The following is a 20105-nucleotide window of genomic DNA, read 5'->3' as shown; positions in this document are numbered from 1 at the left end:
GCGAGGCACCACGTGGGCTTCCCTCGCCGTGGTCCTCTTGCTCACTCACGCACCTCCTTGCGTTGATTGTTGTTCTCTTTTCTGTCCTTCATGCCTTGTGCGTGCCGCTGCTGTTTCCTCTGTCGGTGATGGCTTCATGGTTGGCTGGCTTGGCTTGTGAGCGTGTTCTCCGTCTACCTCGATCTGGAGCAGTCACCTCTGACGCTCTCGACCACACGGAAGTACATAAAAGAAAAAATAACAATAATACGACAGCGACAGCCAGTGAGGTGAGAACGTGAAGGTTGCACGAGATCCGACGTTGGTGCTCGTGTGCGTGCTCATGCAGAGTCCACGTCCTTCCAGCGCGTATACATGCGTGCGGGATGCAAGATCCTTGGTCGCGCAAGCACACACTCACACATGCGCCCACGCTTAGTGAACAGCAGCGCACAGGTCTAGGGAAAGAGAGACAGACCGGAAGAAAGGCCCCTCCTATGCAGAGGCGAGACAACGTAAAACGTGACGATGTGCGCGTAGCAGACACGGAAGAGGGACGGTGGTGGTAGTGGGAAGAGGGAATGGGGAGGCGGCGAGCAGAGGGGCTGAGCGCAGACCGCCGCCGAGAGGGAGGCCGACAAGAGAGACGGAAAGCACCAAAAAAAAAAGGAAAAGCATCGACTAGGGAGCGGGTGAAGAGATCAGCGAGACACACGCACACATGCACACACAAGAGCAACGGAGGCCCGCAGGGGATGGGTAGGGGAGAGATGGAGAAAGAGATCAGGAAAAACCGGCAAGGAGACATCAACCTCAGGTTGGCAGACACACATGCAGACATACAACACACAGTCCAAGCACACACGGTGGCACACAAAAGAAGAAGGGGAAAAGATAGGAATGCCAACGTGCGAGAAGAGGACCGCTCAAGGGCATGCAGGTGCACACGTCTGCGTGCGGATCACTTTCAAGAGGGAGGGGGATGGGGAGCAGCAGCTGCGTAGTCGTGCATGCATCGATCACTTTTCACGTTGCTGTCCCTCAGCCGCCGCTCCCTCATCGCTTTTTTTTGTTTCGGCACACAATACATCTTCGGCCTTTCCTTCGCTCTGTACTCTCCTTGTGCGCGTGCGTGAAGGCGTACGTGGTGAGTGTACAAAAAGCCAACGAGTGGAAGAGAGGAGCGAGGAGGGGGAGGGGGAAGGACGAGGGACAAGGAGCGAGGGCCATAATAACAGAGCACCCATCAGGAAGAAGAGAAGGGGGAGGGGGAGCACACGAGACCACACAGGCGCAGGAAACAGCAAAGAACATTGAAGAACAAGAGAGGCGATGACCATGACAGTACATGTGAGGTGTGAGGCAGCAGATGAGAATGTGGCTCATATACCGCATCACCGCCATAAAGAAGGAGGGACAAGTGAGATGACGATACAACGTAGGTCCTACACAATAAACTTAGGCGCGCGCACACGCATACATGTATGTATATCGGCATCTACACGCGTCGTCAACCTCTTTCCACGGAGAGGTAGACGTGAGCAGAGAAAAGACAATGAAGAACAAAGGGCGGGGGGAGAGAAGGGCAAAATACGGGCACACAACACTTGCACACACTCGCCTGGAACGATACGGCGCATACGTAAAGGGCAATAACTCATGAGGCGACATGCATAGGCCAGGCCAACGTGCAGAGAGAGAGAGAGAGAGACGGAGACAGACTCACACAAACTCATGCACGAACAGGGCGAGAAAGCGGCATCAGAGAGGAGGCGCACAGGGTTGATGGTGATAAGAGGAGCCATGTGAAGACACTGGTGGAGTGGAAGGTGTGTGTGTGTGTGTATAGGAAGTGCGAAGAACAGAAGGGTTCCTTTTCGTGCCGCAACAGAGGTGCGCACACGCATACACATATACATGCACGCATTGGTGCAAGCGTGCGGTAAAATGAATGCGTGTGTGTGTGTGCGCCTGCCGGTGCGAGTGTTGGCTTTGCTTCGAGGGAGGAGGGGAGGGAGGACGTATATGCCCTCGTGCATCGCTCGTGCACAGCAACGTACTCCCTCTCTTTTTTCCTCTCGCCCTTCCCCAAGCCCTGTCCAGGCCGGGGTGGGGTGGGGTGCTATGCTACCAAACACATAAGTCGATGACGAAAAAAACAGAACCAAACAGAACATACACAAATGATAATAATAAGGCGCTAAGCTAGGCAGGTCACCGTCCCACTTACTCTGCGTCCTTCGCTTTCGTCCCGCTCACATCACCGCTCGCCACCTACTCCGAGCGGGGGCACCGTCTCCTTTCTTCCTCGCCTACACCCGCCGTGCTCCCTTGCCGCCTTACCTTCGCCTTTTCCAGTCCCTCCGAACTGCACTCCTGCGGCAGGGGAACCCCGACACAGAGACGAATGCATTACATCCACATACCTTCATGCCCAGAGACACGCGTGAGACGACTACTTCACCGCCCGCTTGAGCGGCGCGGGAGGGAGCACTAAGACAGCAGAGGAGGTTGCAGCTTCGCAGTTCGTCTGTCGCGCTGCCGAGAGAACAGCACACAAGCGCTTACGAGCCACACCAGAGAGAAAACAGCGCACCTGGCAATATAATCACGGAAATGAAAGTATTAACGCGAAAAAAAAAAACAGCAACGCATAAACGGCACGAGTGACATACACACGCCCATGCGCACCAAAAGAGACGCTTTTCGATTCTTTGGTCGCGCGCCTGTTCCTCTGAGATAGAGCATCAGCCTGGGCCTCACTCCACCACGCCGGTCACAGGCCCCCATCACGCGGGGCGAGGAAGTTTCAGGCACGCTGTGTTACAGCGATGTGCCGACTCAGTCATCTGCGCACGGCATCCGCCCCACACTCTGCCAACCCACCTGCTGGGCAGGGCGGCATCACAGCCGTTCCCAGTCAGGCCGGTCGCCACCTGGTGCACACACACCTCGAGGGTGGCGCTCAGGCTGCATCCACCAGTGGGCAGTGCGAGGGCCGGGTGAGAGGCACATTCCGGTCACGCCGACCTTTCGCTCAGCATGTGGATGGCACAAACATGTTCACTGCCGCACGTCGCTCCGACGCCACGTCATCCAGGACCTGACCGCCGATATCAGCAGCGATGCAGCGCTCTGACCTGCCCTGCGTCGTAGGTGCATGGCTCTGTCACCACCACAAGTGGTTCAGCATTAGCAGGGGATAGAGGGGCTCTGCCTGGCCTTTTCCCAGACCGAGTAGGCGCACTGGAGCCTTTGTGGTACTACGCGCTGAGGTGCCCCCCTCTCCTCCCGTCTTTCGTGAGACGCACACGCTCACGAACAGCCCTCTCCCGCCCCGAAGGAAAAAAAAAACAGCGGAGACGCACAAGATACGAAGAGGTGCCACCCGCCTGAAGGGGCCGCGCTGGAGCAGAAAAAGGGTGTGGGTGGAACGCAGCAAGCATACGGCCTATATGAATCGGCACACTAGCACACTCGACGGCACGCGATGTCGGTGAAGCGCGACACGTCGGCTCCATAAACAAACAACAACATGAACAGAAAGGGCCACACTGGACAGGAGAAAGAAACACGTTTTTTTTAATAACAGCAGATGACAACAACTCCAGAACGGAGGAGACGTCGACACACACACACACACACACATATACGCAGATGCCTGTGTGAGGTAGAGGATGTGGGTGCGAGGGTGCGAACAGACAAAGAAAAAATATATAAAGGCATCAGAAAGACGAAGGCGCACCTTGCCCCAGCCCGTAGTGAGAGCCCTCTGCCCACCGTTGGCGCATGCTGGGGTGGGGGGAAGAGATAAAGGGAGAGTGGAGGGGCTTCTACATATTCCACACGTGGGAATGCAGCCCAAAGGCAGCCAACGTGATCAAAAGCCGACGGGCAGAGTCAATGAAGGTACGGTGCCATTCTCCTCAGCGACGACGTCCCACATGGCAGGAAGGCGGGCAGAGATGAGACAACGAGGAAGCGGAAGCAGCGGGGGAGAGAGACAGAGAGACCGTATCGCTCCGAATATGAATGGCGCATAGTTTGCCTCCTTCCTCCTTTGACGGCACACGCACAGCCTGTGTTGCTGCTCGCTAGATCTTCAGACTCGAGTAGGCAGCGGCGCCACCGTTCTCTAGTTTCGGGTGCTTGCGCACTTCCTTGCCCCCACTGCCAGCGCCGTCACCACCGACCAGGAGGCTAGAAGAGAAGCGTCGACTAGCCGACTGCTTTGAGCTCTCTCTCATGTTCAAATCGTTGGCAGCACCCTCGGCCGTGTCGATGCGCGTCGCGGGCGGGTGCGCCGCGCCGGCGCTGCGCGCGGCCACCCCTACGCTAGCGGTTGCGGCAACGCCACGCTCGGGTATACTTTTGTCTTTGTGGCACGGAGGATGCTTCTCCTCGGACTCGGGCACCGCCGGGGACAGCTCCTCGAACAGAGAGGATACGACTTTGCGGTACTCTTCCTCGCTCTTGTCCTGCATTTTGGCGATGCTCGCGGACGCGGTGCTCTCAGAAATCCCGCACAGCGAGCGCACGCGGTCCACGGCGGAGGTGAACAGCCGTCGACGCTCGCCCTCGTCCCAGTCGAGGCACAAGCGGCGGACCTTCACATGTTCGTCGACGGTGCACGGGTCGGGGTCGATGTAGAAGGTGACCGTGCTCGGCAGCATCGATTCGCGCTTCTCAGTCAGCCGCCTGTAGTTGAGGTCGATCGGCTGCGGGCGGCCGGCCTCTAACGGATGGCCCATTGGCACAATCCTCGACGCGCTGCCCTCGTGCACGTACAGGGGCAAATAGGTGGTCCACATGATGTAATCCTGCGGCGAGGAGGTACGGAGCAGCAGCAGGTATCGCTTGCGGTGCTCCTCAAAGCTGAGCCCAAAGTAGTAGTAAGTACACTTGCTGCCGTTGCTCGTCAGGTCGCGCAAGGAGGCGGTGCTGCTGCCCCCCTCAGCCAGGGACACCGTCTCGCTACAGATGCCGTTGTGGCTCTTCTGCGGCGCCTCGGGGTGGCGCGCGGCGCTGACGTCGTCGACAACGTACACCGGCTGCAGCTCCACCTCGCCATTCCGCTTCTTCACAAACGGAATAAACGACTTGGCGTGCAGCATCTGTAGTGGGCGTCCAGCGAGGCCGCTGCCCTTGTCGCGCGGGTTTGCGTGGCACAGGCCGAGCCCCTCATGAGTCGCAAACGCGTAGCGGCGGCGCCACCCCTTCTTGGTGAACATGCCGCGGCACAGCGCGAACTTCTCGAGCCAGCCCTCGCACAGTGGAGGCGCCGGAGGTGGAAGTGCGCACTTCGCTGTCCGAGTTTTCGCGGCATCGGCGGGGCAGCTCATTGCGTGCCTCCGGCTTGTGTGCACGCGGCGCGAACGACTCCGCACTCCACTTGGAAGCGCAAGAAGGTTTCCCAAGGGCGCTCGATACTCGGAAGCGGCGGGGACTGCGTGTTGCTCTGCTCCGCTTCACAAGCTCGCTACTCGCGCTTGGCACACACACACACGCACACGAAAGGGCGCCCTGTAGCGCTGCACACGAGTGCGCGCCTGATGATAGAGTTTTGTCGTGGAAGGAGGGGAGGGGATGGGGGTGAGCTGGTCCTCTGTGTGGATCTGCTTCCCCTCCCACACTCTTTCCCTTGCTCAGCGCGGGAGCGTGAATCGACGGGGCGCAGAACAACCGCGCAAGGACGCGCGCGCGGCGTGGAGTCAACCTACGCGTGTTTGGCTCAGTAAGTTGTGTGTGCGTGTGTATCGGGAGAGGGGTCTTGAGATATTCGTGAAGCGCAGATACGTCGAACTGCACAGAGGCGATGTAAGGAAAGATGAGAAAGACGAAAAACGCGGCTACGACGACGATACCGGACAACAACGTGATAAGCCGCCGGAGCGACTGGATCGCTACGTACGCGCGTACACTTTACACAGACGCCGTGTGCCAGGTAGCCCTTTTTTTCCTTTCGCTATTGCCCGAGCAATCAGCAGGGATGCGCAGAGGGGGGAGGGAGGAGGGGGAGGGTGGACGAAGGAAAAACGATGGTCGAGACGAAGTATGAGAAGGAAAGCAGCGGAGCAGAAGTGCAGGGTAAGCAAGCAGGCCACAGGGAAGTTGACGAGGGCGGCCGTCCAGCAGAAGTTCGCGACGATGTGTTGGCCAATGTCCTCACCACAACAACAACCAACACAAGCGAAACGAAAGAAACCTCGACAAGGGCAAGGACCCTGCCACTCCGCATAGGGAGAGTGAAAGGGATGGGGAGAGGTGCGGGTCGGGGGGCTTGTATGCGTGTATGCACCACGAGGGACAGGTGTAAAAGGCAGGAGGTGTGTGTGTGGGGGGGGGGGAGGGAGGTAGAGCTCGAGCCCGTCAATCACGTGGTCGGATGGAAAAAGAAAAACGAGAAGGAGCGACGTGTGTAAACGACCGTGAAATCAACCGCAGACAACAATGACGACAGCGAAACCACCGCACACGCATATATGAAAGGCAAATAATCTTCGAGGCGCTGTGACTGGAGAGGAAGCGCACGGATACACGCACAAGGTTACAGATACAGACACGTGCGAGGAGGAGCGCAGTATTAACACCTTGAGCGTTCCTACGTGTTGGGCTGTGCTGTGTGCGGAAGGGAGAGGAAGGAAAGAAGGTGATGGCGGGTGGCACTTAGGGCGTGCGGGTGTGGGTGGTTAAGTGTGCGGAGAGGGGTTTGGTGAATGCACCGGTTTGCAGCCGCTCTACAGGGGAGGTGGGAGAAGGGGTAGGCAACAAGGGGCGAGCCGCTCGGGTTGTAGGAGCGCCACACGTAGAGGAGGAGTGAGAAGGGAGAGAAGGGAGGAAAGAGAGCGCATCACGTGGTCGAGGCATGGCAATGGTGGAGGAGCGGCATCCCTGTCGGCGCTTTCATTTTTTGTTTTTCGGCTTCCCGTTTTCTTCGTTGAAGGCGTCTATCATCACAACCGCCATCCTCGCAGGTCGGGCACGACACATGCCGCGAGGGAAGCAAGAGAAGGAGGGAAGGGTGGGGAGGGGGGGGTCTGGCGGATGGGCGGACGCGGCTGTCAGCGTGTGTGTGTGTGTGTGTATGCAATGGAGCGAGAGACTGAGGAAAACAAAATGCGACACGTAGAGAGGGAAGGGAAAGACGGAGCACTACCACAGAAAAAAACCAGGAAGAGAAGACGACAAGCGGACAACAACGCAGCGTGAAGAACAAATCACGTGCCTGCGTGCGTGTGTGCACGTAACTGCAGGTATGGTGGGAGGAGTTGACCACTCATCTCGTCTCACTCCTTACCCACTCATCCAGATCCTGTGCGCGAACGCACGCACGCACACACGCATTCGCAGCTGCGTCAAGAAGAGCTGTCTCTCGGGGCGTACTTCTTCCCCTTTGCGCAGGACACCGTAGCGACAAGTGCTGCGACGGAAAAGAAGGGGGAGGGGGACAGCGAGCACAACGAGCAAAAACAAATCACCATCAACAACGACCGCATCAAGAAGCGCGCGTCACGGCGGAGGCCTCAGCACCACCATCCGAGATAGAGGGAGAGAGAAAAAGAAGAACACGTACACACACACATTGACAAACACCAGAATGCCAACTGGAAGCAGCAGCAGCAGACGAAAATATGTGCGACACACAACGAGTGTGCGTGATACAGCCGGGCAATGGGGGAGGGGGTCAATAGCTCAAGGCATACGCCACCATCGCTATACGGAAACGGCGCTACCCTTCCGCTAGTGCGGCTACCACCGCGTCATCAAGAAGGACATGAGGGATACCAACATTGCATCCGCGCCAGGGTAGAGCGTAATCTCGGCCGCGCAGTACCCCTTGGCCACCATGCCGTAGAGCACCGGGTTCACTTTCACCTCGGCCACAATGTCGGCACCGCCGTTCGTCGTGGCCGGGGAGACACTGCCGACGACAGCGCCGCCGCTGACGCGCTGTGAGCGCCAGATGCTATAGTACTCCGGCTTGCCAGACGTCATGGAGACTGCGGTCGAAGTGCCGTTGAACGCGGTCTCTGAAGATGGCTTCCCCGGAGAAGGGTAGAGAGTGGCATTAGGAGAGTAAAGAGTCGCCTTCGCGATTCCTCCCGTGGTCACCGGCAAGGTGAGCACGCCCAGCCCACCAGAGCTGCCGCGGGTCCTCGACGATGCTGCGTCCGCGGCCGTGGCGCGCCTTGTCGCGCTGACGCCGACGTTGTTAGCACCCTCCACGATGCCAGTGGCCGCATCGGAATCCACACCAAGCGCGGCAGGCGCTGGACTGCCGCGGCTGTGGAGGGTACTCCCGTTTCCGCTCACGACTCCTGTCGAAATGGCCGTGGCCGTCACAACGGTGGCCCCGGCACGCGCGGACGGCGTCGCAACGTCGCCGGCGGGCGGCACACGCTTGCGCGCCGAATACAGCACGTCGTCGCCGCCCTTGGCCGCGCCTCCCTTCGTGTTACCGCCGCCGCCGCTGCTCGTCAACGAGAGGGTGAACTGAGTCTGGTTGTTCGTCGCCACGCAGCTGGCAAAGGTTCGGCCGACGGGGGTGGAGATGTAGAGCGTGTTGCTGAAGGGAATCCAGCTCTCTTTGATGATGTACTGCAGACACCGCTTGTCGCCGAAGTACACGTAGCCCGTCACCTTCGTCTGCGCATCAGCCGAAAAGCACAGGATGTGTTTCTGCATGTCGCTCTCATCAGATATAGAGAACTCTTCCTGATCGGCGAGGCGGCCGTCGAAGACGAGCTTCCACGTGACTGGCTGCATGTCCCGCACAATCCACGGCGAGCTGTACCGGTCGGAGGCGACACAGTAGTCCGGGTAGGAGCGCCTCCCAGTGCCGTAGAACATCGGCGGCGGCAGGTTGTTCACCAACTCCCGGTAGCGGTGGCTGACGGAGCTCAGCTTTTTGAGCGTCGCGGCACCAACGTACTCGAGCGCAGGCGCCAGCTCCACACTGCGCAGTCGCACAGCCAGTACTTCGGAGAGCGAAAAGGCGATGTCCTGAGTGCCGTTCAAACGCGCCGTGGCCTTGATCGGACGCCTCAACGCGGACACTGCGGTGTGCGATGCGATCCAGATTCCAGACGGCGGCGTACGAATCGCAGCCCGCGCTGCGTTCATGCTAGCCAACGTCGTCGCCAGCGGCGTCGTCGCGCTGCGGATCGACACATTGCCCCCGATGCGGGCGCCGTTGTGTCTACCCGCCGCACCGCTGTTAATGTGCTGCGGTGATTTGATGGCCGACGACGTCGTGCCGCCCTCGATGCTGTAGATACCCGTCTCCTTGTACATCTCCGCGAAGGCGCGGCGCAGGTCAGAGGCGCGGTGCTCGACGAAGCGCACACCGTATTTGAGCGAGCCCAGCAGAGGGCATTCGAAGTAAAAGAAGCAGCTCAACTGTTCGTGCAGCTCGTAGCATACGCAGCCAGAGTAGCCTCCCCACCCGCGTGGGTGCAGCATTGAGATGCCGCAGTGCGTCTTGGCGATGACGTCGGGAAAACTGAAGGCGTCGTGATAAAGCCCGTCTGGGGCCATGGCGCCAATGAAGCGTAGCGGCACACTCAAGTTGTTCTCTATGGAGATGATGAGACCACCACGAACGCTTGCGATGCGCCGGTCCAGCAGCGTCATGGTTGCCCCCAGCAGCGTCGACGGCACGGTGTGCGACTGGCGCATGGCAAGCAGCGCCCGCGACTCATTGGAGAGACGGCGCCACATGGCCAGCTCGTTCAAAGACAAACCACACTGCAGCAGGTCACGCGCATAATTCCCGGCACCGGCGGCGCCGCAGTCAGCGCCGCTCTCGCCTGTGAAGGAAAGGGTTGTTGCGGAGTCGTTCAGTGAGGTCGGCACCTCAAGCACCGAGCCGCTGGTGCCGGCAAACGACGGCTCGAAGCCGTGCCCGTGCCCACGCCAACTGCTGCCGCTTATCACCGGGCTCAGTGGATCGGTCCGTGCCCGGCCAAGCGGGCTTAACGGGGGACTGTCCGAGTTCGACAGACTATCACGGTGTGCTGCTCGCTCCTGCAGCTCGTACTCTCGCCGCGTGATGCCGAGCTCCCGCACCTCCGACATTTGATAGCCACGTTCGGCCCAAAAGTCCTCCTCCGATACCGTCTCCTGGATCCACCCATCCACAACGTTTTTGCCAGCCGCAACGGCCTGCTGCATGGAGTGCAGCAGCGCCTCTGCTGTGTCGAACGCGCTAGCGGACTCCACAATGTTGAACTGCCGGCGCTGCTCTCGGCCAACCGCGAAGTACGCCTCCGCGGACTGGCCTTCCGACACCTCGACCGCGTTCAGTGCATCCTGCAATGCGCGGTTGTGCTGCTTCATGGCGCTGTAGGCCTCGCAGCGGATGAGCAGCAGCCGCAGAACCTGCGTCCGATTAAAGTAGTGGTGCCTGCTCAGGCACTCTGCGCTCCCAGCAGGCAGCGACGCAATGGCGGTGGCGCTGGCGGTGGAAGTTGGCAAAGGCGCAGAAGCGCCGATGCTCCCGGCGGTGAGCCACTGCAACGACGCCGCCTGCGTTGTACGGGTCATGCTCGAGGACCCACCGAGACGAGGTCGGAGTGCACTATGGTCGTAGCCGTTCTCGCTGATGCTGCTCAGAGTGGGGGCGCCAACGACAGAAGCGGTGGCGTCACGGACACGTGCCACGACGCCGTCGCTGCGCGACAAAACCGCTCGCGGCGTGCTTGCTGGGGTGTTGCCATTGAGATCCTTGCCTGACTTCAGCAGCGGCAGCCCCTCCGCGTTGGCGAGAGCGTGTGTAACGATGGTGATAGCGCCTTGTGCATTGTTGTGTAGGCGCAGCTCATCAAAGGCACGCCGGATCACCTCATGCATTACCCCAGCGGGCTTCTCATACTGCATGACGACCACACAAAAGGAGGGGGCACGGAAGGGACGAGAAGAAAGGGAGGGAAAGCACGCAAGGTGCACCACAAGTAAGGGGTGGGGGTGGGTGGAGGGGGGGCAAGAGGAAGCTTTCGTGGGCGGGCAAGGGAAGCACACAAACGCACGTACTTACGCCGAGTGTGTGTGTGTGTGTGTGCGTGGTGCGTGTGATCGAGAAAACGCAAAGAATTCAAAATGGCTCTGAGTGCATACAAGCAAACACACAGGGAAAACAAATTTGGACAGGTGAACACAACAACACACCAATCACACGCGGCTTGGAGGAAGACGGAGAGGGAGAGGCAGACGGACGGCTTCTGTGGGCACGTTCACAAGCCAGTGAGTCGGTAAGAATAGTGGGCTTAGGCTTGTCTCTCGTTGAGTTCATCCATCGAAGAATATAAAGAGTTAAAAGACGTCGACGTGTGCACCGGTGCGGGTGTACGATGAGCAACGTTGCCACCATCAACAGCGACACCAACAAAACCAACGACGACAGTGGCGACCTCCTAGATACTGCGTTTCTCGGCGACGCTGACCAGAGCCCGCCCCTCCCTAGGCGTTGACGCCCCGCGGATGCCGCAGCAGAAACTAAAGTAGGAAAAGGATGTACCAAGCAAATCGCGTATTCCAGAAGCCCTGTGACGGAGAGAAAAGGAGATCGTTGCAGCGAAAAAGAAGCGGAGCGCTAAGAGCAGACAGCAAGCTTGGAGCTCACCTTCCCTGCGTGTGTACGGCAGGACAGCAGAGAAGACCAGGAGTGCGGTGCGCGGGATACAACGGCCTTTGACGACGGCAGGGGCGATAAGTGACGAGAAAGAGAGAGGTGGTGGTAGTGGTGGAGAGAGAGAGACGCACAAAGACAAGGAAAGGGGGGAGAGGTAGGTTGGCTCGAGGTGGCAGTGGCAGCAACAAGCAACCACAGGCACAGCAGGGAGTGAAGGGCGGGGGGGGGGGAACAACCCAACACGCAAACACACACGCACACGCACACAAGCGTAGAGTTACACCATAGACAACACCCGCGCACATACGAGGTTGTCGCACGAACGGACCGGGGCGGGGCAGACAGAGCGATCGGCCGAGAGATGCGGGCAAACAATCAGCGAGAGCAGAAATCAGAGAAAACGCGTAGTGGGGAGGAAGGAGGGGATATGATATAGAGGAATAGAAACATCAAAAAAGGCAACAGAGACCAGAAGAAGAAAGAGAAAGCAGCACCAGAACTACGCGCACTGTGCCTGATCCCTTTTTATGTTCCGCTTCACTTCTTTCGTATCCGCTTCGATCGCTGGTTGGTAGTGTGAAGTGGTCTAGCACACCTCCCGGCACAGTTACTCTTGTAGACCTTCCGACGCTGTGGTCACAAGCACGCGCGGCCCCTCACACGCAAATCCCTCGCGCGCCCTCGATCAGACTCCTGCGCGGCCTTGTCCTTTCTGCTGTCGCTCTCCCTTGATATATATATATACATACATATATATGTATATATATATATATATCGCCTTTTCTCCCGTCACGGGTGGACCGGCAGCGGAGATGATGTCGTCGCGTCCCTTTCCCGTGCCGCAGCTTTCCTTGGCGTTTTGTTTGTGCCTCTGTCGTTGATGTGGAATTCGCGTTACGGTGTTTGGGGGGGGGGTCCCTGTGTGTGCAAGGTTGAGGGTAAACAGGGGTGGGGAGGACGACCCGCTTCCTTGTGCGCTGTCGTCTGTGCTTGCGTGAAGGGGTTCGAGGCACGCACGATACTTGCCCAACCGGGAGGCCTTTGTGGGGAAGGGGGAGGGGGTGAGGAGGTTTGCTTTCAGCCAGCAATACTAAAGAACGAAGGAGAGGAAGCGGCGCAGACAAGACAGGAGAGCGCGTTCCATTCGCTCAAGGTGCGGCCCATCAGGCGCGAGAGCACACACACACGCACACACGCACATGGTAAGAGGGGGGAAGAGAGAAGGGAAGGGATTGGGCAGTAGCAGGACCATAACAAAAAAAGGAAAACGGCAGAGAGAGAGATGGGCGGGCACCACAGTGATCTTCGTAAGGTCGCATGTTGCACATGGTGACCTACCCGCATAATTTTGGAGGATGCAGTGCGGCTGGAAAGGAGGGAGAGGCGACTGGAGGTGGCGGTGTGTGTGTGTGTGGGGGGGGAGTAACCCCTCACGATATACGGCAAAGCACGTCACATAAAAGCAGCGACCAAAAACGAGCGAGAGGGAGAGCGGCTGCGCCCTTTTCGTTGCTCTGCTTGCCACATCGCTCTGCCTCATCGCCCGTTCTTTTCTTTGCTGTTTCCTGGGCGTGCGTTCGCACCGCCTCCTCGCCACCTCGCCCTTACCGCGTTTCTTCTGCTGCTCCCCGACCACTACTGCCGTGCCAGCACCAAGGCATCCGCTCTCCCACTTATGCATTCCAGCAAGCGTGTGCGAGGGGACGCGAAAGCCGCGTACGGCCCTTTGGTGCATAAACACACACACACACACACTCCCACGCACTCGCACAGGAAAGCGCCTCTGCTTGACCGGCGACTTCCTCTTGCATATTTCCTCTTTTCTTGTTTGCTCTTCTTCGAGGGAGATACGGAGGGCGAGAGAGAGAGAGAGAGTTGCACCCCGTCCGTACATCGACGACTTCCATGCACGCACAGCCACAGCAAGCTCACACATACACGTGCACGAGGCCAACGAATCCATGACTCTACGTGCAAACTTTCATCCGTCGCTCACTCACGCAGGCACTGGTAGGAGGGGGGTCCATGTCGACGACGAGAAAAGGCCGCTCCGCGATGACGCATGCATGCACACACGGAGAGGGTATGAGTTTACAGCCACCTATGCCGTCGAGCGAGAGGGATAATCGGAGATAGATGGAGAAGAATAGGTCACAGAACAAGGTGATGACGGCGGGGAGGGGAAGGGGGCGGGCACAATGCAGACATCCTCATTCTTCATGGGTGCCACTGCTTTTTTTTTGCCTTCATCTTCACCTCTCTTTAGAGCTTCCTGTTGTTCTCTCTCTCGCTGATCCTATGCATAGACCTTCGCCAACAGCATTCATGCAGTGAGGCCCTGCCGCTGGGTTACCAACCTCGACTACTTTTCCTCGAGGTAAATCTGCGAGCCGAACTTGGCGTAGAGCTGCGCCTTGAGCTCCGTCAGGGCCACGTCCAGATCCTTCAGCTCCGCCTCTACCTCTTCCTTCTCCGACTCAATGCGCTGCTTCTCCTCATCGAGTAGGTCTACGGCCTGATCGCACTCGACGTCCACAAAAGCCTCACCAAAGACGTACTTTACCTCGTCGCAGATCATGGCCTCGGTGCTGGCGTCGTCGAGCTTCTCAATGTCATCTCTCAGAAGCTTCAGGCGGCGATTCAGCGTCTGCACACGTCGGTGCAACCGGGAGAAGACGCAGATGTTGCGCTGATCCTCCCATGTGACGTCGATCGGGACGTCATTCTTCTTGACCGTGGTGGCCATGACGAAGTGTAGCGTGAAGAGATATAGAAAGGAGAGCAAACCTTCACATGTTGGAGATGATGGAGGAGAGAGGGATGTGGAGCGCAACGCGTGTATGTGCGCATGCGTTCCAGGAGCGTGGTCGGGGGTATTTCGCATGAGCAGCCCGCAATGATAACAACGGATGGGATGATGGGCAGTGCGCGTAGCCGCCATAATTGCGGTGGTGGTGGTGAAAGATAAAGATTGGGGAGGGGGAAGGGAGGATTATGGTAGAATGCACGCATCTATTCACCGTAGCGAAGCCGGTCATCCTAACGTGACGCTACAGCACAGTGCCCCCCCCCTTCCCCGGGTTTGAGGGGGTAAGCTAGGCGTCAGAAACTGACACGCGCCGGTGTGTGTTTTGTTGAGCCGAAGCACCGGCAGGCAGGCGAAACGTGCAGAGCCGTCGTGAAGGAGGCTGCCTCCAAGGCCTATGCTCTCACTTCTCCATTGTTATGCGTGTGGATGCCAGAAACGTCTTCAGGCGGCATCTTGTGTCTCTTTTTCTCGAGCACTGGTGCTGCGGTACAGCATCGATTCGGTAGAGGTGGTTGAGAAGATACAAAAACGAATGCGTGCATGCAAAGGCACGCAGACAGAGAAAAGAGAGAGCGCAAGGGAGGGAGAAGAGAGGGTGATGCGTGAATTTTCTGGATACGACAGCTCTGCAGACTTCCCCGGTACTTCCGATGCCGCCACGCCGGGACATGCCGAAGCGGGGGGGGGCGGGAGGTTGTCGGCCCTGTCGCCTGCCTGGCCTTGAAGGCACAGCTGTCCGTCGAGCACAGACGGCGGCTAGAGAACGCAAAAAGGAAAAAAGAGGCGCACGCGCACACGCACACACACACGCAGGTATGCGCGCGAATTCGGAGGGAAGGGTGACAACGTTTCGTTCTGCTTTTTTTTGATGGTGTTCCTGCTCCTCCTTCATCCCTCGCACGCACGCAGATGCGAGAGAGAAATGGGGAGAAGTCCCCCCTTTACAGAGCACACTTGTGCGGACGCCCCACGTTGCGCGCATAATCCACAGATCCGTCCCCTCTGGAATATATATATATATGAGCAACCAAAACACAAAGACGAACACAACGGCAACAACCGCCAGCGCACAAGATTAAGGGCAAAATACAGAGAGAGCCGGGCGTGCGTGCACGGACACCTACGCACACAGCACAACAGCACACACAAAAAAAAAACAGGTAGGCAACGCACAACGGACGAAGTGGAAGGATGAGGGGGGAGGAAGAGGCGTCACACACACACACAGAAACCACTTCGATTCACGCCAATACAAGAGCAAGCCTTCTATGGTATATACAAGACAGCGCCACACGCATGAAAAGACAGACAGAGACCCCCTCTCTGTGCGTGTGTCACCCTGTTGCAACGCAGCGCACATGCATATATATTTTTTAGGCTTCCTTTTATGCCGCCTTCGGCCCTGATCGCCGGGGAACACCTCAGCATGTCGTAGCGGTGCCTAGTACTCACTCTGCAGGAAGCCCGGGCAGAGCCCCTCTATCCCCTGCTAATGCTGAACCACTTCTGGTGGTGACAGAGTCATGCACCTACGACTCAGGGCAGGTCAGAGCGCTGCATCGCTGTAACAGAGTGTGCCTAAAACTGCCTCGCCCCGCGTGATGGGGACCCTGTGACCGGCGTGGTGGAGTGAGGACCGGGCTGATGCTCTATCTCAGAGGAACAGGCGCGCTACCAAGGAAAAACAAGGGGGAGGAGGATAACGTCTATCAAGGAGGTGTCTGGGATACGCCGCTCACGCATACAGACACAGACAGCCGCGTGCAGGTACCGCACGTTACCTCACAAGAAACAGAAAAAAAACAAAAACTATAAACGCCGTGGAAAGAAGTGCGTACAATTAAAAGAGAAATTCGGCAACACACTAGATGCACGTCACGACAGATGTGCACATACAACACTGATGCAGGACGGGGCGTGACATTGGCGCGGCCACCTGTCAAAAAAGCGGGGAGGGGTCAAGTGCATTCATGCATTACACGCAATCCCGGAAGAGAGGCTGATAGCGATGCAGCAGCACCGGCGGGCAGCTCTCGCGACTCCTGTGGTGTATCGCCTTCGCCTGAGCAATGATGCGACCGAACATGTCAATCGCGCGCGCGCTCGCCGGACGCACACGTGGCGACGCAGCAGAGGTTAAAGGCGCTCCTCGTCGAGCTGCCCCTCCACGTGACAGCTCACCCGTGTAGGGATGGGTGGGACACAGCGATGGCCCGGCCACTGCTGACGCGCCGCAGCTGCCAGCGCCGATCTGCTCTTCTTCTACTTCCAGATTTGTCGAAGTGGGCGTGGCACCAGCGGCCGGCACACTCGCCAGAGGCGGCGGCCCCTGCAGACCGCTGTCGTCAGAGAGTCGACTCAGCTCATGCTCCAGAAGTAGTGAAAGCTCCATCAATACCTTGTAGTGGTCATCCGTGGCGCCCGCCGTGAGGCGCAACCCGGTCGACGCCTCGTTGTGTCTTGCATCAGCGTCGGCGCCACGTCCCAGCACGTTCGACTCCTCTATCGCCACGTCACACGTGTTCGTGTTCTGGCCTCTTCGGTGCAACGCGGCCATGACACGCCCAGAACTGCTACCACCATTGCTACGGCCAACGTCGCTGCTGCCGTCGACCGGGGCTTCGCGCAGCAGTGCTTGCATAGGGACTGGCACAAGGCGCATCATCGGTGCAGGAAGCGGCATGCGCAGCTGCTCGGCTGCTATCACGAGCGCCGCGGCGGCCACGAGCACGGGCGAGAGCTGGAGAACGCTGAAGCCTCCATCCGGCAACTTGCTTTCTTCTTCGGCGGCCATCCTGCTGTTGACGCCGCCGCCGTGGCGCGGGGTGCTGTCGCTAGCTGACGAGGCAGACGCGGACGACGATGCGGCAGAGCCACCAGCGTTGGCGCGAATGACCTCGTCGCAGATGAAACACGTAAAGAGGCGCAACCGCAGCCAGTCATTGATGGCGCGCCGGTCTGCCGGCGTCAGCGCGGCGGCGCGTAAGGCCGGGTGCGGCTGCGCGCTTCCTGCCACCGCTGCTGCCTCTTCCTCCTCGGCCTCTTCTTCCATGAGCCGGTCAACGTCGTCGACGAGGTGGCCGCGGTCTTGGTGCTCCTCCAGCAGCCGTCGCGTCGTGTGGGACGCTGTGAGAGTGCCGTACAGGGCATCACTGGTCGAGAAGGCGAGCAGTGCGCCGACAGCCTCGAAGAGAGTGACCGGGTGAACAGGAAAGCCAAGCGTGAGCAGAACGTGGAACTCGAGGATCACGAAGTCCTCCTCGCTGATGGGGGCCGTGTCCTCGACGCAGCCCATCAAGCTGCGAATGCGCGGGGGGTAGAGATCGACCGTCTTGCTACCGAGCATGATGCACACCACGATGACTTGCGTCAGAAAGCTGCAGATTTCGCGCGCCTGCACGCCACCGTCGAGACCGCTGTCGTACAGCTGCTCTACAGGGAGCTCGGCGGCGATGGGCGGGTCGGTGGGCCTCGTGCCGTACATCGCCAGCATTCGGCAGTCCATCTCCTGCCGCGAGCGACCCCGCTGGAGCTGGCGTTTGTAGGCGAAGAAGTTGGCGAGGGGATCCACCGTGACGGCGATGAACCGATCGAGAAATGCGACTGCCGTGTAGAAGGCGAGACGACTGCCGTGGATGTAGCGGACGATGCCGTCAAGAGAGTCGACCACGAGGGGGCGGCACAGAATGCCACTCGACGCGTAGCGCCAGCGCCGCCACCCGGTGGGCACCTGCTCATTGTAGAAGGACGTGTCGAGAAGTCGACGAAGCGCCATGGCTCGCCACCGCTGCGATGGCGGAAGGCGCTCCTCCAGTATGCTTTCGCCATTTTGGTGCATGTCTTCGTGGTGAAGCGCTGCAGAGAGCGAGCCACCACGCTGCCCATCCATGCGGCCCATCGCGAGCAGCGGCCGCGCCGGCGTCGACGGCGCTGACCGGGGGTCCTCACTGAGGCCAGCGCCAGAGGCGCTCGTCATGCCGCCGCCGCCACCCTCCACCACGCGCACCGCAGAGGTGCTGCGGTCACGCGATTGCGTCGCGGACTCCAAGTATGTCGTGTGCCCGCCATCGGAGAGTGCGCCGGAGGTGTTGGCTGCCTCGGTCGTCGAGCAAGACTGGTAACGTGAACTGAACTTTAGTCGACTCAACGCCGTCGCTGTCATGGCCCACGACTGGCAGCGTTCCTCGTCTGCCGCGCCCAGCAGTGCCGTCGCGGCGAAGCAGAAGGTGTACTGAAGGGAAGTCGGCACCAAGTGGAGAACGTAGTCCGCCAGCGGTGGCGGCGGCACGAGCGTATCGCTGCCGACACCGCGCGACCGCGCTGTGCGTGGCTGCGCCTCCGCACCGCTACTGCAGAAACATCGGCAGAGGCAGGCGATACGCCGCAGGGTGCGCAACTCGGTGACACTGATAGACGCCGAGTCCGCTGCCGTCGTCGCACGCGCCAAAACATTAGATGCTGCGCCACGACCGCTGTCTTTCGACGGCGGCGTCAGCAGCAGATATCGCTCGTACACAGCGGAGGTGCCCACCAGTTCGTAGCGCGAGGCCAACAAATACAAATGCGGAGCTGCACCGTTGGTGCGCACCATAGCGCACAGATGACTCATGGGGCAGAGCTGCCAGCCGCGGATAGTCTGCGGCCAGTCAGCCCACACCTCCTGTGTAGACAGCGTCTTGTGGAGGTCATCTTCGGCGTTCGTCACGCGGAGTGCATGCACCGTCGTCCCCGGGGACACCAGCTGCGCTGCAGACAACTCTGCTGGCCACTCTTGCAATAAACTTGTGCGGCTGCTTGAGGTGAGAGCCGCGCCGGCACCGGGTCCGGAGTTACCATCCGCCGCGCCGCTGGCGAGCTGCTGCGCTCCCCGTGGCTCGTAGAAGAACACAATCGGCTTCTTCTGCCCGTACAGCACACACTCCTCGTCTGTTGGCAGGAGCATCTGCGGTGGTGCCATCTCGAGGGCAGATGGGGTCCCTTGATGGCCGGCACTGGCCACCCCGGCGAGCTTACTGAACAGTTCGAAGACGGCAGTGGACATCGTGGCAGTGCCCCGTTTTTGGCTTCCCGTTCTGTTTTTTTTTCTTTGGTGGGGTGTGGGTGGAGCGGGGCGGGTGCCGCAAACTCGCCACACACCAGTCCGCTCTCGGTTCGGATTCCCTCCCTCTCTCTGTCTGCGTGTACGTGGGAGGAGGGGCAGCGGAACAAAGAGAGCACGCTATCACGAAATGGTGGAGTAGGAGCGGAAGGGGGGGGGGACCAGAGAGATGCACAACACAACGAGCAAATAGATGTATATGTGTGTATGTGTATGTATACGGGCACAGAAGAAAAAAAACGAAAACGACTCCGAGACGAAGGTGTGTTGATGAACACAATCTGCGCCTTGCTGGCTCCGTGTGGCCTTCTCTCGCTCACTCGCTCTCTGCTTTTCGGTTCTTTTTTTCGTTGCGCGCAGCGCTGCGTTGCGTTCCTCTGTCTCGGCCTTGTCAGAACGCTAGAGACCGGCGCTGTCGTAAGGCGACGCTCACGCGCTAACACACGCGCACGCACACACACACACGTGCTTACACAGCCAAAAACGAAAATTCAAGCGACGGGTGGCTTGAGAAAGAGAATCAGAGAAGGAAGTCGCGAGTGGGAGATGGTGTGCGTACGGAAAGACGGCCCAACGTTTGGGGGAGGGGG

At 59.1% G+C, this 20105-nt stretch overlaps 4 protein-coding genes across 4 annotated transcripts; all 4 read right to left on the bottom strand.

Moving 5' to 3' along the window:
- Window positions 1-4073: 4073 nt before the first annotated feature.
- LDBPK_250870 (hypothetical protein, conserved) lies at window positions 4074-5210 on the bottom strand (the record flags this gene model as incomplete). The annotated part of the gene is made up of 1 exon (XM_003861369.1): window positions 4074-5210. One exon carries the CDS (start codon window positions 5208-5210, stop codon window positions 4074-4076), a length of 1137 nt encoding a protein of 378 aa, XP_003861417.1.
- Window positions 5211-7728: 2518 nt separating this feature from the next.
- LDBPK_250860 (hypothetical protein, conserved) lies at window positions 7729-10857 on the bottom strand (the record flags this gene model as incomplete). The annotated part of the gene is made up of 1 exon (XM_003861368.1): window positions 7729-10857. One exon carries the CDS (start codon window positions 10855-10857, stop codon window positions 7729-7731), a length of 3129 nt encoding a protein of 1042 aa, XP_003861416.1.
- A 3113-nt stretch (window positions 10858-13970) lies between these two features.
- LDBPK_250850 (hypothetical protein, conserved) lies at window positions 13971-14354 on the bottom strand (the record flags this gene model as incomplete). Its single annotated transcript, XM_003861367.1, has 1 exon — window positions 13971-14354. The coding sequence occupies one exon, from the start codon at window positions 14352-14354 to the stop codon at window positions 13971-13973; it is 384 nt and encodes a 127-aa protein (XP_003861415.1).
- Window positions 14355-16392: 2038 nt separating this feature from the next.
- Window positions 16393-19458, bottom strand: LDBPK_250840 (hypothetical protein, conserved; the record flags this gene model as incomplete). Its single annotated transcript, XM_003861366.1, has 1 exon — window positions 16393-19458. One exon carries the CDS (start codon window positions 19456-19458, stop codon window positions 16393-16395), a length of 3066 nt encoding a protein of 1021 aa, XP_003861414.1.
- Between the last annotated feature and the right edge of the window lie 647 nt (window positions 19459-20105).

The sequence above is a fragment of the Leishmania donovani genome, chromosome 25, assembly GCF_000227135.1.
Source record: "Leishmania donovani BPK282A1 complete genome, chromosome 25".
Taxonomy (NCBI): Eukaryota; Euglenozoa; class Kinetoplastea; order Trypanosomatida; family Trypanosomatidae; genus Leishmania; species Leishmania donovani.
Note: the sequence above shows the minus strand (reverse complement) of the source record. Positions and strands in the feature narration are given on the sequence as shown.